Source organism: Lampetra fluviatilis, unplaced genomic scaffold (assembly GCF_964198595.1).
Source record: "Lampetra fluviatilis unplaced genomic scaffold, kcLamFluv1.1 SCAFFOLD_146, whole genome shotgun sequence".
NCBI lineage: Eukaryota > Metazoa > Chordata > Hyperoartia > Petromyzontiformes > Petromyzontidae > Lampetra > Lampetra fluviatilis.
This window is the reverse complement of record NW_027620937.1, coordinates 55,001-67,500: the sequence shown is the minus strand read 5'-3', so window position 1 is coordinate 67,500 and position 12,500 is coordinate 55,001. Positions and strand designations below refer to the sequence as shown.

The 12,500-nt window shown below is 52.4% G+C and overlaps 1 protein-coding gene across 1 annotated transcript in view; it reads right to left on the bottom strand.

Annotated features, from left to right (window-relative positions):
- Positions 1-12,500, bottom strand: part of LOC144954557 (suppressor of fused homolog) — a 56,741-nt gene that overhangs the window by 13,865 nt on the left and 30,376 nt on the right. The window contains exons 7-9 of the mRNA XM_078885028.1: positions 6,449-6,521; positions 4,338-4,548; positions 59-236 (exon numbers count right to left, since the gene is read on the bottom strand). Coding sequence (XP_078741154.1) covers positions 59-236; positions 4,338-4,548; positions 6,449-6,521 — 462 coding nt within the window. The remainder of the gene's footprint in view (positions 1-58; positions 237-4,337; positions 4,549-6,448; positions 6,522-12,500) is intronic.

The window sequence follows — 12,500 nt, the reverse complement described above, 5'->3', positions numbered from 1 at the left end:
TTGTGATGATGGTGGTTGCGGTGATTGTGGTTGTAATGGTTGTGGTGGTGGTGGTTACCCTGTCCGATCGTGGTTGGTGGTGTTGCTGTGTGGTTGTAGCTGGTGGTGGTTGTGGTGGTGGTGGTGGTGGTGGTGGTGGTAGGCGACGGTTGTTGTTGCAGGGATCTCCGCCCCGACTCCCCTGAGCCCCGTGGCTCCAAGTCCCTTCCTGAGCGCAGCGCGGATCCCAGCCGAGTCTGCAACCACCGCAACCACTTAGCAACTACCACAACCACTCAGCAACCACTCAGCAACCACTTAGCAACCACCGCAACCACTCAGCAACCACTTAGCAACTACCACAACCACTCAGCAACCACTTAGCAACCACCGCAACCACTCAGCAACCACTTAGCAACTACCACAACCACTCAGCAACCACCGCAACCACAGCAACCACTTAGCAACCACTCAGTAACCACTCAGCAACCACCGCAACCACCGCAACCACCGCAACCACAGCAACCACTTAGCAACCACAGCAACCACTCAGTAACCACTCAGCAACCACTGCAACCACTTAGCAACCACTTAGCAACCACCGCAACCACAGCAACCACTTAGCAACCACTTAGAAACCACACAGCAACCACTTAGCAACCACCGCAACCACCGCAACCACAGCAACCACTTAGCAACCACACAGCAACCACTTAGCAACCACCGCAACCACTTAGCAACCACTTAGAAACCACTCGGCAACCACTCGGCAACCTCTCGGCAACCTCTCGGCAACCACTCAGCAACCACCGCAACCACTTAGCAACTACCACAACCACTCAGCAACCACTCAGCAACCACCGCAACCACTTGGCAACCACTTGGCAACCACTCAGCAACCACCGCAACCACTTAGCAACCACTTAGCAACTACCGCAACCACTTAGCAACCACCGCAACCACTTAGCAACCACTTGGTAACCACTCGGCAACCACTCGGCAACCACTCAGCAACCACCGCAACCACTTAGCAACCACTTAGCAACCACCGCAACCACTCAGCAACCACTTAGCAACTACCACAACCACTCAGCAACCACTTAGCAACCACCGCAACCACCGCAACCACCGCAACCACAGCAACCACTCAGCAACCACTTAGCAACCACTTAGCAACCACTCAGCAACCACTTAGCAACCACCGCAACCACAGCAACCACTTAGCAACCACTCAGTAACCACTCAGCAACCACCGCAACCACCGCAACCACAGCAACCACAGCAACCACTTAGCAACCACAGCAACCACCGCAACCACAGCAACCACTCAGCAACCACTGCAACCACTTAGCAACCACTGCAACCACTGCAACCACTGCAACCACCGCAACCACTCAGCAACCACCGCAACCACTCAGCAACCACCGCAACCACTTAGCAACCACCGCAACCACTCAGCAACCACCGCAACCACTCAGCAACCACTTAGCAACCACCGCAACCACTCAGCAACCACTTAGCAACCACCGCAACCACTCAGCAACCACCGCAACCACTGCAACCACTGCAACCACCGCAACCACTCAGCAACCACCGCAACCACTCAGCAACCACCGCAACCACTTAGCAACCACTTAGCAACCACCGCAACCACTCAGCAACCACCGCAACCACTTAGCAACCACTTAGCAACCACCGCAACCACAGCAACCACAGCAACCACTTAGCAACCACCGCAACCACCGCAACCACAGCAACCACTTAGCAACCACTTAGAAACCACTTGGCAACCACTCGGCAACCACTCGGCAACCACTCAGCAACCACCGCAACCACTTAGCAACTACCACAACCACTCAGCAACCACTCAGCAACCACCGCAACCACTTAGCAACCACTTGGCAACCACTCGGCAACCACTCGGCAACCACTCGGCAACCACTCAGCAACCACCGCAACCACTTAGCAACCACTTAGCAACCACTCCTCAGCAACCACCGCAACCACCACACATGCCCACAATCTACACACACACAGATACTACACACCCCACACAGACACACCACACACACACACAGACACACACACACACACAGACACACACACAGATACACACACACACACACACAGACACACACAGATACACACACACACACAGACACACACACACACACAGACACACACACACAGACACACACACACACACAGATACACACACACACAGACACACCACACACACACACAGACACACACACAGGTACACACACACACAAATACTACACACCCCACACAGACACACACACACAGACACACACACACACACAGATACACACACACACAGATACACACACACACACAGATACACACACACACACAGATACACACACACACACAGACACACACACACAGATACACACACACACACAGATACACACACACACAGATACACACACACACAGACACACACACAGATACACACACACACACAGATACACACACACACACAGATACACACACACACAGACACACACACAGATACACACACACACAGACACACCACACACACACACAGATACACACACACACAGACACACACACACACACAGACACACACACACAGATACACACACACACAGATACACACACACACAGATACACACACACACACACAGACACACACACACACAGACACACACACACACACACAGACACACACACACACAGACACACACACACACAGACACACACACACACACAAATACTACACACCCCACACAGACACACCACACACACACACAGACACACACACACACAGACACACACACACACACAGATACACACACAGACACACCACACACACACACAGATACACACACACAGACACACACACACACAGACACACACACACACCACACACACACACAGATACACACACACACAGACACACACACAGACACACACACACAGATACACACACACACAGATACACACACACACAGATACACACACACACGCAGATACACACACACACAGACACACACACAGACACACACACACACACAGACACACACACACACACAGACACACACACACACACAGACACACACACACACAGACACACACACACACAGATACACACACACACAGACACACACACACACACAGATACACACACACACACAGATACACACACACACAGACACACACACACACAGACACACACACACACCACACACACACACAGATACACACACACACACAGATACACACACACACACGCAGATACACACACACACACAGATACACACACACACACAGACACACACACAGACACACACACAGACACACACACACAGACACACACACACACACAGATACACACACAGATACATACACACACACAGATACACACACACACAGATACACACAGACACACACACAGATACACACACACACACACACAGATACACACACACACACACAGATACACACACACACACACCCAGATACACACACACACAGACACACACACACACACACAGATACACACACACACAGACACACACACACACAGATACACACACACACGCAGACACACACACACACACGCAGACACACACACACACACGCAGATACACACACACACACACAGATACACACACACACACAGATACACACACACACAGACACACACACACACAGATACACACACACACAGACACACACACACACAGATACACACACAGATACACACACACACACACAGATACACACACAGATACACACACACACACACACAGATACACACACACACAGATACACACACACAGACACACACACACACACACAGATACACACACACAGATACACACACACACACAGATACACACACACACACAGATACACACACACACACACACAGATACACACACATACGCAGACACACACAGACACCACACACACACACACACCACTACACCCTACACACACCACACACACACCACCCACACTACTACACACACCACCCACCCCACACACACACACTACACACCAGCCACACACCACACACACCACCCACACTACACCCCACCCACCACACACACACACACCACACACTACACCACACACACACACCACACACTACACCACACACACACTACACACCACCCACACACCACACACACTACACACACAAACCACACACACACACCACACACACACCACACACAGACACACACACACTACACCACCCACACTACACCACACACACCACACACACACTACACTACACACTAACAATACACTACACACACCACACACACACACCACTACACACCACACACACTACGACCCCTGACCTCTGTGGGACAGGGTGCGAGGGCCCCGTGGCCCCTCCCCGCCGGCGCGGTCTCCTTGGTGACGGCCGTTGCCGGGGCGGTCCCCTTGGCGACGGCCGTCGCGGTCGCCGTGGCGACGGCCGTTGCCGGGGGCGCCGCTGGCCCAGGCGAGGCGGCCGCTGACCCCGCTGAGATTGGAGCCCTCCCGCTCCACCCCCACGTCCACGCGCTCCTGGCGGGGTCAAGGGTCAAGAGTCACCGGGTCGGCGGGTCAGCGGGGTTAGCGGGTCAACAGTCACCGGGTTAGCGGGTCAAGGGTCAGCAGGGTTAGCGGGTCACCAGGCCCATATGCCATCGGGCCAGCGAGTTGCCAGGCCAACGGGGTCGTTGGGGTCGTTGGGGCGGGGCCAACGGGGTCGTTGGGGCGGGGCCAACGGGGTCGTTGGGGTCATTGGGGCGGGGCTAATGGGGTCGTCGGCACCGACCCGCTAACCCACTGACCCACTAACTCACCGACCCACCAACCCACTAACCCACCCACTGACTCACTGACCCACTCACCCACTAACCCACTGACCCACTGACCGACTAACCCACTGACCCACTGACCCAGGACCGGTTGTTCCCGTTAAATCGCCACTGGCCGCGTTGGCCGTGAGCGGGAATCGAACTCGGGTCGCCGTGGGTCCGTAGCGCAGCGGCGGGTCACAGCTGCAGTGCCCCATCGAAACCTCGCAGCAAGAGATGCCTAATATCGAAATCATTCTTTTCTCTCTCTACCGCGACTTGACCCCGAAACAAACACACAGCGCATGGATTTCCCTGCAGTCATCGGAAGCCCCAAATCAAGTTTAAAATACAATTACTTCAAAAAACAAGTCCGTGTTGCAGTATTTCTTGCGGGTTTTTAACAGCACACGCTACCGCCCCCCCCGCCCCGACCACGATCTCCACACGGAGCACTGATCAGGTGACCGGGGGTCGCCCTGCCCCCAGAGTTTCGCAAACGGGTTTTGATTCCTTACCCTTACCCGTACCCGGCCGCACCAGGGTCGCAAACGGGTACCCGTACCTGGCCGGGTACGGGTAGCCGGGTATCGGGTAGGGTACGGGTATGGGTAGGGTACGGGTAGGGTACGGGTATCGGGTAGGGTACGGGTATCGGTAGGGTACGGGTAGGGTACGGGTATCGGGTAGGGTACGGGTAGGGTACGGGTATCGGGTAGGGTACGGGTATCTGGTAGGGTACGGGTACCGGGTAGGGTACGGGTACCGGGTAGGGTACGGGTATCGGGTAGGGTACGGGTATCGGGTAGGGTACGGGTAGGGTACGGGTATCGGGTAGGGTACGGGTATCGGGTAGGGTACGGGTATCGGGTAGGGTACGGGTACCGGGTAGGGTACGGGTACCGGGTAGGGTACGGGTATCGGGTAGGGTACGGGTATCGGGTAGGGTACGGGTATCGGGTAGGGTACGGGTATCGGGTAGGGTACGGGTAGGGTACGGGTATCGGGTAGGGTACGGGTATCGGGTAGGGTACGGGTATCGGGTAGGGTACGGGTATCGGGTAGGGTACGGGTAGGGTACGGGTATCGGGTAGGGTACGGGTATCGGGTAGGGTACGGGTATCGGGTAGGGTACGGGTACCGGGTAGGGTACGGGTACCGGGTAGGGTACGGGTATCGGGTAGGGTACGGGTATCGGGTAGGGTACGGGTACCGGGTAGGGTACGGGTATCGGGTAGGGTACGGGTATCTGGTAGGGTACGGGTACCGGGTAGGGTACGGGTACCGGGTAGGGTACGGGTATCGGGTAGGGTACGGGTATCGGGTAGGGTACGGGTATCGGGTAGGGTACGGGTATCGGGTAGGGTACGTGTATCGGGTAGGGTACGGGTATCGGGTACCCGGTTGCGACCTCTGCCCTGGCTACGAACATGATGGGGAAACCCGCGACAACGTCCCCCGCGCACCAAGCGAGGTTGTCAACATCCCCAAAGAGCTTCCCGGCTCGCCGGATTTCTCCGGCCCTTGCTGGCGGGGTCATCGGGGGGGAGGGGGGGGGGGTGAGGGGTCATCGGGGGGGGAGGGGGGGGGGGTGAGGGGTCATCGGGGTCATGATGAGAGGTCACCTGGAGCTGGGGGTCGATCTCAAACACCGACTCCCCCCTTCTCATGTCGGTGATGAGCCACGGGCCCCCCGCCCTGCGCACACACGCAGAGAGAGAGAGGTCACATGCACCTAGCCTGGCACAGCAGTACACAACCCGTGGCACCTGCAGGGTCTGTCACGTGACCTCCTCATGCACCTAGCCTGGCACAGCAGTCGACCATTGGCACCTGCAGGGTCTGTCCCGTGACCTCCTCCTCATGCACCTAGCCTGTGTGTGTACACGTGTGTGTGTGTGTACACTGTGTGTGTGTTGAGAGTTTGTGTGTGTGTGTGTACACTGTGTGTTGAGAGTTTGTGTGTAAGTGTGTGTGTGTGTGTACACGTGTGTGTGTGTACACTGTGTGTGTGTTGAGAGTTTGTGTGTGTGTGTGTACACTGTGTGTTGAGAGTTTGTGTGTAAGTGTGTGTGTGTGTGTACACGTGTGTGTGTGTACACTGTGTGTGTGTTGAGAGTTTGTGTGTGTGTGTGTACACTGTGTGTTGAGAGTTTGTGTGTAAGTGTGTGTGTGTGTGTACACGTGTGTGTGTGTGTGTCTAAGTGTGAGTGTGTGGGGAGCGGTGGGTGTAGTGGTTAGCGCGCTGCGCTATGAACCCGGCGACACGAGTTCGATTCCCGCTGACGGCCAACACTATCAGTGACGATTATCTGAACCGGTCCTGGGCCTCCCCTAGGTAGACTCAGCCTCAAACGAGTACCCGGTGCGGTGTGTAAACATCGACGCTGGGGAGACAAAGGCGGCCGGGCGTGGTGCTGGCCACCCACCCCCTCGTGTGCCGTGCCGGCCTTCACAGGTGCTCGCTAACAGCACTTGCCCCTACAGTCTGTTAAGGCTACACGGGGGATCTTTATCTTTGTGTGTACCTGTGTGTGTGTGTGTGTGTAAGTATGTGTCTAAGTGTCTGTGTAAGTGTGTGTGTGTAACTGTAAGTGTGTGTGTAGGTGTGTGTGTGTAACTGTGTGTAAGTGTGTGTGTGTAGGTGTGTGTAGGTATGTGTGTAGGGGTGTGTGTGTAGGTGTGTGTGTGTAACTGTGTGTAAGTGTGTGTGTGTAGGTGTGTGTAGGTATGTGTGTAGGGGTGTGTGTGTAGGTGTGTGTGTGTCTAAGTGTGTAGGTGTATGTGTGTAGGTGTGTGTGTAACTGTGTGTAAGTGTGTGTGTGAGTAGGTGTGTGTGTAACTGTGTGTAAGTGTGTGTGTGAGTAGGTGTGTGTGTCTGTGACGTGTGTGTGTAAGTGTGTGTAGGTGTCTGTGTGTGTAGGTGTGTGTGTAAGTGTGTGCGTGTGTAGGTGTAAGTGTGTGTGTAGGTGTGTGTGTAAGTGTGTGTAGGTGTGTGTGTAGGTGTGTGTGTGTAAGTGTGTAGGTGTGTGTGTAAGTGTGTGTGTGTAAGTGTGTAACTGTGTGTGTAGGTGTGTATGTGTAACTGTGTGTGTGTAACTGTGTGTGTGTGTAGAGGTGTGTGTGTAACTGTAGGTGTGTGTGTAAGTGTGTAACTGTGTGTGTAGGTGTGTGTGTGTAGGTGTGTGTGGGTGTAGGTGTGTGTGTGTGTAGGTGTGTGTGTGTAGGTGTGTGTGTAGGTGTGTGTGTGTAACTGTGTGTGTGTGTGTAGGTGTGTGTGTGTGTAACTGTGTGTGTGTGTAGGTGTGTGTGTGTGTAACTGTGTGTGTGTGTAAGTGTGTGTGTGTGTAGGTGTGTGTGTAACTGTGTGTTTGTGTAGGTGTGTGTGTGTGTGTAGGTGTGTGTGTGTGTAGGTGTGCGTGTGTGTAAGTGTGTGTAGGTGTGTGTGTGTGTAGGTGTGTGTGTGTAGGTGTGTAGGTGTGTGTGTAGGTGTGTGTAGGTGTGTGTGTGTAGGTGTGTGTGTGTGTAGGTGTAACTGTGTGTGTGTGTGTGTAGGTGTGCGCGTGTGTGTAGGTGTGTGTGTGTAACTGTGTGTAAGTGTGTGTGTGTAGAGGTGTGTGTGTGTGTAGGTGTGTGTGTGTAGGTGTGTGTGTGAAAGGTGTGTGTGTGTAGGTGTGTGTGTGTAGGTGTGTGTGTAGGTGTGTGTGTAACTGTGTGTGTGTAACTGTGTGTGTGTAACTGTGTGTGTGTAGAGGTGTGTGTGTAACTGTAGGTGTGTGTGTGTAGGTGTGTGTGTGTGTAGGTGTGTGTGTGTAAGTGTGTGTGTGTGTGTGTAGGTGTGTGTAGGTGTGTGTGTAACTGTAGGTGTGTGTGTGTAGGTGTGTGTGTGTGTAACTGTGTGTGTGTGTAAGTGTGTGTGTGTGTAAGTGTGTGTGTGTAGGTGTGTGTGTAACTGTAGGTGTGTGTGTGTAGGTGTGTGTGTGTGTAGGTGTGTGTGTGTGTAAGTGTGTGTGTGTGTAGGTGTGTGTGTGTGTGTGTGTAGGTGTGTGTGTAACTGTGTGTGTGTGTAGGTGTGTGTGTGTGTAGGTGTGTGTGTAACTGTGTGTGTGTAGGTGTGTGTGTAGGTGTGTGTAGGTGTGTGTGTGTGTAGGTGTGTGTGTGTAACTGTGTGTGTGTGTAGGTGTGTGTGTAGGTGTGTGTAGGTGTGTGTGTGTGTAGGTGTGTGTGTGTAGAGGTGTGTGTGTAGGTGTGTGTGTAACTGTGTGTGTGTGTAACTATGTGTGTGTGTGTAGGTGTGTGTGTGTAACTATGTGTGTGTGTGTAGGTGTGTGTGTGTAGAGGTGTGTGTGTAGGTGTGTGTGTGTGTCACTGTGTGTGTGTGTCACTGTGTGTGTGTGTGTAACTGTGTGTGTGTGTGTAGGTGTGTGTGTGTGTAGGTGTGTGTGTAGGTGTGTGTGTGTAGGTGTGTGTGTGTAACTGTGTGTGTGTGTGTAGGTGTGTGTGTGTAACTGTGTGTGTGTAGGTGTGTGTGTGTAACTGTGTGTGTGTGTGTAGGTGTGTGTGTAGGTGTGTGTGTGAAAGGTGTGTGTGTGTAGGTGTGTGTGTGTAGGTGTGTGTGTGTGTAGGTGTGTGTGTAGGTGTGTGTGTGTAGGTGTGTGTGTGTAACTGTGTGTGTGTGTGTAGGTGTGTGTGTGTAACTGTGTGTGTGTGTGTAGGTGTGTGTGTGTAGGTGTGTGTGTGAAAGGTGTGTGTGTGTAGGTGTGTGTGTGTAGGTGTGTGTGTAACTGTGTGTGTGTAACTGTGTGTGTGTAACTGTGTGTGTGTAGAGGTGTGTGTGTAACTGTAGGTGTGTGTGTGTGTAGGTGTGTGTGTGTGTAGGTGTGTGTGTGTGTAGGTGTGTGTGTGTGTAACTGTGTGTGTGTAACTGTGTGTGTGTGTGTAGGTGTGCGTGTGTAGGTGTGTGTGTAACTGTGTGTGTGTAACTGTGTGTGTGTAACTGTGTGTGTGTAGAGGTGTGTGTGTAACTGTAGGTGTGTGTGTGTGTAGGTGTGTGTGTGTGTAGGTGTGTGTGTGTGTAGGTGTGTGTGTGTGTAACTGTGTGTGTGTAACTGTGTGTGTGTGTAGGTGTGCGTGTGTGTGTGTAACTGTGTGTGTGTGTAGGTGTGTGTGTGTGTAGGTGTGTGTGTGTGTAGGTGTGTGCGTGTGTGTGTGTAGGTGTGTGTGTGTAGGTGTGTGTGTAGGTGTGTGTGTGTGTAACTGTGTGTGTGTGTAACTGTAGGTGTGTGTGTGTGTAGGTGTGTGTGTGTGTAACTGTGTGTGTGTGTAGGTGTGTGTGTGTGTAGATGTGTGTGTGTGTAGGTGTGTGTGTAACTGTGTGTGTGTGTGTAGGTGTGTGTGTGTAGGTGTGTGTGTAGGTGTGTGTGTAGGTGTGTGTGTAACTGTGTGTGTGTGTAGGTGTGTGTGTAGGTGTGTAGGTGTGTGTGTAGATGTGTGTGTGTGTAGGTGTGTGTGTGTAACTGTGTGTGTGTGTGTGTAACTGTGTGTGTGTAACTGTGTGTGTGTAACTGTGTGTGTGTGTAACTGTGTGTGTGTGTGTGTAACTGTGTGTGTGTAGGTGTGTGTGTAGGTGTGTGTAGGTGTGTGTGTAGGTGTGTGTAGGTGTGCGTGTGTAACTGTGTGTGTGTGTAGGTGTGTGTGTGTAGGTGTGTGTGTAGGTGTGTGTGTAGATGTGTGTGTGCAACTGTGTGTGTGTGTAACTGTAGGTGTGTGTGTGTAGGTGTGTGTGTGTGTAGGTGTGTGTGTGTGTAGGTGTGTGTGTAGGTGTGTGTGTGTGTAGGTGTGTGTGTAGGTGTGTGTAGGTGTGTGTGTAGGTGTGTGTAGGTGTGTGTGTAGGTGTGTGTAGGTGTGCGTGTGTAACTGTGTGTGTGTGTAGGTGTGTGTGTGTGTAGGTGTGTGTGTAGGTGTGTGTGTAGGTGTGTGTAGGTGTGTGTGTAGGTGTGTGTAGGTGTGTAGGTGTGTGTGTGTAGGTGTGTGTGTGTAGGTGTGTGTGTAGGTGTGTGTGTAACTGTGTGTGTGTGTGTAACTGTAGGTGTGTGTGTGTAGGTGTGTGTGTGTGTAACTGTGTGTGTAGGTGTGTGTGTAGGTGTGTGTGTGTGTAGGTGTGTGTGTAACTGTGTGTGTATGTGTGTGTGTAACTGTGTGTGTGTGTGTAACTGTGTGTGTGTAGGTGTGTGTGTGTGTAACTGTGTGTGTGTGTGTAACTGTGTGTGTGTGTAGGTGTGTGTGTAGGTGTGTGTAGGTGTGCGTGTGTAACTGTGTGTGTGTGTAGGTGTGTGTGTGTAGGTGTGTGTAAGTGTGTAGGTGTGTGTGTAGGTGTGTAAGTGTGTGTGTAGGTGTGCGTGTGTGTGTGTAGGTGTGTGTGTGTAGGTGTGTGTGTGTGTAGGTGTGTGTGTAAGTGTGTAGGTGTGCGTGTGTAGGTGTGTGTGTGTAAGTGTGTGTGTGTGTAGGTGTGTGTGTGTGTGTAGGTGTGTGTGTGTGTGTAGGTGTGTGTGTAAGTGTGTAGGTGTGTGTGTGTAGGTGTGTGTGTAGGTGTGTGTGTAGGTGTGTGTGTAGGTGTGTGTGTGTGTGTGTGTAGGTGTGTGTGTAAGTGTGTGTGTGTGTGTAGGTGTGTGTGTGTAGGTGTGTGTGTGTAGGTGTGTGTGTAGGTGTGTGTGTAGGTGTGTGTAAGTGTGTGTGTGTGTGTGTAGGTGTGCATGTGTAGGTGTGTGTGTGTAGGTGTGTGTAGGTGTGTGTGTAGGTGTGTGTAGGTGTGTGTGTAGGTGTGTGTGTAGGTGTGTGTGTGTGTAGGTGTGTGTGTAGGTGTGTGTGTAGGTGTGCGTGTGTAACTGTGTGTGTGTGTGTAGGTGTGTGTGTAGGTGTGTGTGTGTGTGTAAGTGTGTAGGTGTGTGTGTAGGTGTGTGTGTGTGTAACTGTGTGTGTAGGTGTGTGTGTAGGTGTGTGTGTGTGTAGGTGTGTGTGTAACTGTGTGTGTATGTGTGTGTGTAACTGTGTGTGTGTGTGTAACTGTGTGTGTGTAGGTGTGTGTGTGTGTAACTGTGTGTGTGTGTGTAACTGTGTGTGTGTGTAGGTGTGTGTGTAGGTGTGTGTAGGTGTGCGTGTGTAACTGTGTGTGTGTGTGTAGGTGTGTGTGTGTAGGTGTGTGTAAGTGTGTAGGTGTGTGTGTAGGTGTGTAAGTGTGTGTGTAGGTGTGCGTGTGTGTGTGTAGGTGTGTGTGTGTAGGTGTGTGTGTGTGTAGGTGTGTGTGTAAGTGTGTAGGTGTGCGTGTGTAGGTGTGTGTGTGTAAGTGTGTGTGTGTGTAGGTGTGTGTGTGTGTGTAGGTGTGTGTGTGTGTGTAGGTGTGTGTGTGTGTGTAGGTGTGTGTGTAAGTGTGTAGGTGTGTGTGTGTAGGTGTGTGTGTAGGTGTGTGTGTAGGTGTGTGTGTGTGTGTGTGTAGGTGTGTGTGTAAGTGTGTGTGTGTGTGTAGGTGTGTGTGTGTAGGTGTGTGTGTGTAGGTGTGTGTGTAGGTGTGTGTGTAGGTGTGTGTAAGTGTGTGTGTGTGTGTGTAGGTGTGCATGTGTAGGTGTGTGTGTGTAGGTGTGTGTAGGTGTGTGTGTAGGTGTGTGTAGGTGTGTGTGTAGG